This window comes from Pediculus humanus, genomic scaffold, assembly GCF_000006295.1.
Source record: "Pediculus humanus corporis 1103172107504 genomic scaffold, whole genome shotgun sequence".
NCBI classification, from domain to species: domain Eukaryota; kingdom Metazoa; phylum Arthropoda; class Insecta; order Psocodea; family Pediculidae; genus Pediculus; species Pediculus humanus.
In genome coordinates this window covers 31172-35003 of record NW_002987120.1, presented here as the reverse complement: position 1 = coordinate 35003, position 3832 = coordinate 31172, and the positions used below count along the sequence as shown (strand labels likewise).

The 3832-nt window shown below is 32.3% G+C and overlaps 1 protein-coding gene across 1 annotated transcript; it reads left to right on the top strand.

Annotated features, from left to right (window-relative positions):
- Window positions 1-402: 402 nt before the first annotated feature.
- On the top strand, window positions 403-3430 carry Phum_PHUM160360 (monocarboxylate transporter, putative; the record flags this gene model as incomplete). The annotated part of the gene is made up of 8 exons (XM_002424854.1): window positions 403-531; window positions 626-786; window positions 868-1839; window positions 1968-2243; window positions 2332-2449; window positions 2588-2789; window positions 2886-3185; window positions 3264-3430. The coding sequence occupies 8 exons, from the start codon at window positions 403-405 to the stop codon at window positions 3428-3430; spliced, it is 2325 nt and encodes a 774-aa protein (XP_002424899.1).
- Window positions 3431-3832: the final 402 nt, after the last annotated feature.

Here is a 3832-nt window from a genome sequence, read left to right as displayed (position 1 = left end):
ATGACGCATGGCTTTGGAAATAAATTGCCGTAATTGTATTTTTTTCCTCTCAGAAATTTTTATGATCTCCAAATTAAGCCAAACATTTTTAAGGAGATCTACGCCATTTAATTTTTCAAATTTTAATAAATATTATCCGAATATAAATTTTAAAAAAAATTGTAAGTTTTTTCTTTTTCTTTTTTATTTTTTTTAGTTTTTTGTATATTTAGATGAGGAATAATTTTTTTTTTTTGGGGTCAAAGCAATGAGTAAAAAGTCGACGATGGAAATAATATTACCAGGTGCTTTAATGGAAACTTACAGAATGAATTTTAATAAGTAAAATCGCATGTTACATCAAATTTTTACCGTTGATTTGTTTTGTTTATTCGCTATAAACAAAAGCCCTTACAAAAAAAAATGGATGACATCGATTCATCCAAGTTAGATTCGATGGGAAATGGTAAACATAAAATTGCGACCGGTCCTCTTGCCGAAACGGTTGATAATCCAGAAGAAATGGAAAAACTTAATCATGTGAAAGAAGGGGTGAGTCAAATTGTCGGTTATGATTAATCGTATTGATAACATCCTATTTAAAAAAACTATTAGTGATTAATCATCACTTGATTTTGTTCTTCAGGTGACAATGGATGAAAAGTTGAAAAGTTTAGTGGAATCGAATGGTACAACGAAAGAAACAAAAAAAAGAAAACATCACAAAGCAAAAAATGAACGGCCGCGAGTACAATTTCATCAGGATGAAACCATCGATGAAAGTAGTTCTTCCGATTCCTCTTCAAGGTCGATAGTAAATTTATTTGCTTATTTCAACTTCTTATTTGTATTTTGAAAATTTCTGTAAAATCTTTTTACGTTTTGCAGTTCTAGCAGTGAGTCTTCAGACTCAAGCTCGGAAGACTCAAGTCAAGAAAATTATTCAGAAACACAAGCTCCAGATGGTGGATGGGGTTGGGTGGTCGTATTTTCATCTTTTTTGGTGAATATGATAGCAGACGGTGTCACATTCTCGTTCGGTGTTATTTACGTTGAATTTCTTCAATACTTTGGAGATTCGAAAAGTAAAACTGCTTGCATTGGAAGTTTATTTATGGCCATGCCCCTTCTTTCCGGTCCGATAGCCAGTATTTTAACGGATAGGTTTGGATGTCGACGAGTATCCATTTTCGGAGCCATTCTTGCTTCCCTCGGGTTCGTCATTTCGTCTTTCACAGATTCAATCGAAGTTTTGTTTCTCACGTTTGGAGTTATTTCAGGATTTGGCTTGAGTTTGTGTTACGTAGCTTCTGTAGTTATCGTGGCGTATTATTTTGAAAAAAGACGAAGTTTTGCCACTGGTCTTTCTTTTTGCGGTAGCGGAATAGGAACATTTGCTTTTGCCCCCTTAACCCAGTATTTACTCGAAGAATATGGGTGGAGAGGAACGACGTTAATTTTAGCCGGTTTTTTCTTGAATATGTGCGTTTGCGGTGCTTTGATGAGAGATCTTCCCTGGACTGTTATTAAATTTAAAGAGAAAATGATTGAGAATCGTAAAAAAAGGAGGAGAAAGAAAATTCGTAACAGGAGCGTTAGTTCTAACAAGTCTTTAAAAACCACCACTTCCAGCGGTGAATCTACATCACTCATACAGCCGAACACGGATGAATTGCGTAAAATGTTGACTAGTGGTCAAGATGCTCAACTTATAATACCTAGAAAAACGGAACCACACGAAGACACCTTAAGTGTGCCTGCAACCGATTTAAAATGTACATCTTTGGTAAACATACCAAATTTTATTCAAAGCGGAGAAAGAGTTCCTTTAGAAGCCTTAGAATTACTCAGCAAACAAAAGTACGTCAACAAAATATTTTTTTCTTATATTACGGAATCCTAATAAGATGCACAATTTTATGTTTCGCTTGTAATTTAAAAAAACTTTTTATACTAAAATTCAATTTTCGATTTTTTTGAATTTTCAGGAACGTTTATAGGTGCTTGGTTCAAAATTATCCAAATTTATTGGTGTCGTCTAGAAGTTGTAGCGATTCCGGGTTAGCAAACGAAGTATCATCTCCTCATTCCGGAAAAGTTGTTTCGCCTTTATCCGTCACTCCGGAACGTCCCAATTCTTTAGCAGTTTCGTCGAATGTTAAAAAACCTCTACCCTTTTCTGGAAAGCAGTGGTGGGTCAAAAGAACTGACTCGACTCAAAAAAAATTTTCGTTTGCGTATTTGAAAAATTTACGAGTTCACAGGTGAGTTATACAAAAAAAACGGTAGCTATTATTATTACTTGGTCTTTTAATGTAGTTGTTGATAAAAATATTTTAAAAATTATTTTAGGCACAGTTTGACGTACAGAGGAGCAATGCTAAACATTAACAGATACAGATTAAGAGCATCCAGTTGCCCTGATATTTATCGTAATTCTATGACAACAATAGCCGAGGAAAAAGACGAAGTAAATATTACATTTTTTTTTTATTTATTTTTAACTTTTATCCGGTGACAAGTGTAATTCCTGTAGGTTTGATTAGGGAGTCTTTCTTTCCCGTCGGAACGGGTTATTTTTAATTATTTAAATAATTTTTCATTTTAGAAATGCGGATGTTTGTACGAATGTTGGGACTTATTAGTCATGTTAGATTTTTCTCATTTCTTGGATGCCAGATTTTTATTTTTTGCCATATCTAACTTTCTTTTGTACACGTGGTACGACATACCGTATGTTTATTTAGCAGACAATGCCATCGAAAGAGGTTTTTCAAAAACGGAAGCGTCTTATCTCATATCAGCAATAGGTACATTGATAAACTTCTTCTTTGAAAATCAATTTTTTTTTTTTGGGGGGGGGAGTTTGCGCGGGTTTTGAAGAAAACGATTTTTTTTTTTTGAAGGTATTTTGAACATGATTGGAGAAATTGCTTTCGGATGGGTCGGTGATCATTTCAATGCCAACATTGCATATGCGGTTTGCATGTTTTTATGCGGAGCCGCAACTGGAGTTATTCCATTGCTTACATCGAGCGTTACTCTGTACATGGCCGCTGGAGCTTTCGGTTTTTTCATAGCTGCCAATTGCAGTTTGACGAGCATTATTCTTGTCGATTTGATTACGATTGAAAAATTCACAAATGCTTACGGTCTTTTGTTACTCGTGCAAGGGATTGCCAATTTAGTTGGACCACCCTTAGCAGGTAAAACGAAAAAGGGTTCTAATAGAGTTTCTTCAAAAAAAAAAAAGTTTTATATGTACAAAAATTTTTTGATTTAAGGTTGGATTTACGACGTGACAAGCAGCTACGATATTTCATTTTACGTATCTGGAATTTTCATATGCATATCCGGAGCAATTTTACTAGTACTTCCGGCAATAAATAAATTACGAATATACAAAGAGAAAAAATCTCGTACAAACGACTACTTAAAAGAATCAGCTTAATTTAAAGTGATTAGAAATCGACCAAAGTTTTTTTTCTTTTTTTTAAATATATATATATATATATATATTTGTACAAAAGAAAATTATTATTTAAAAGTTAAAAGGGTTTTTCTTTTTTTTGTTTTTTTTTTTTTTTTTTTTTAAATAAAAAATAAAAATTATATTGTTTAAAAAAAAAAATCAAGGGTGCGTTTAAGGAAAAAAAAAAATTTACTTAGTACAATTTAGGCTGTGGTTTTTTTGGTGTAAGAACTTAAAATTTATTATTATTATTTTTTTTTTTTTTTTTTATGTAGAAATTCGAACAAATTAAACACTTTTTTTTCCTAATTAATTAATAATTTTTGTTTATTCGTATTTTTGGTTTTAATTTATTAAAATGTGGATTATAGTAACAATATT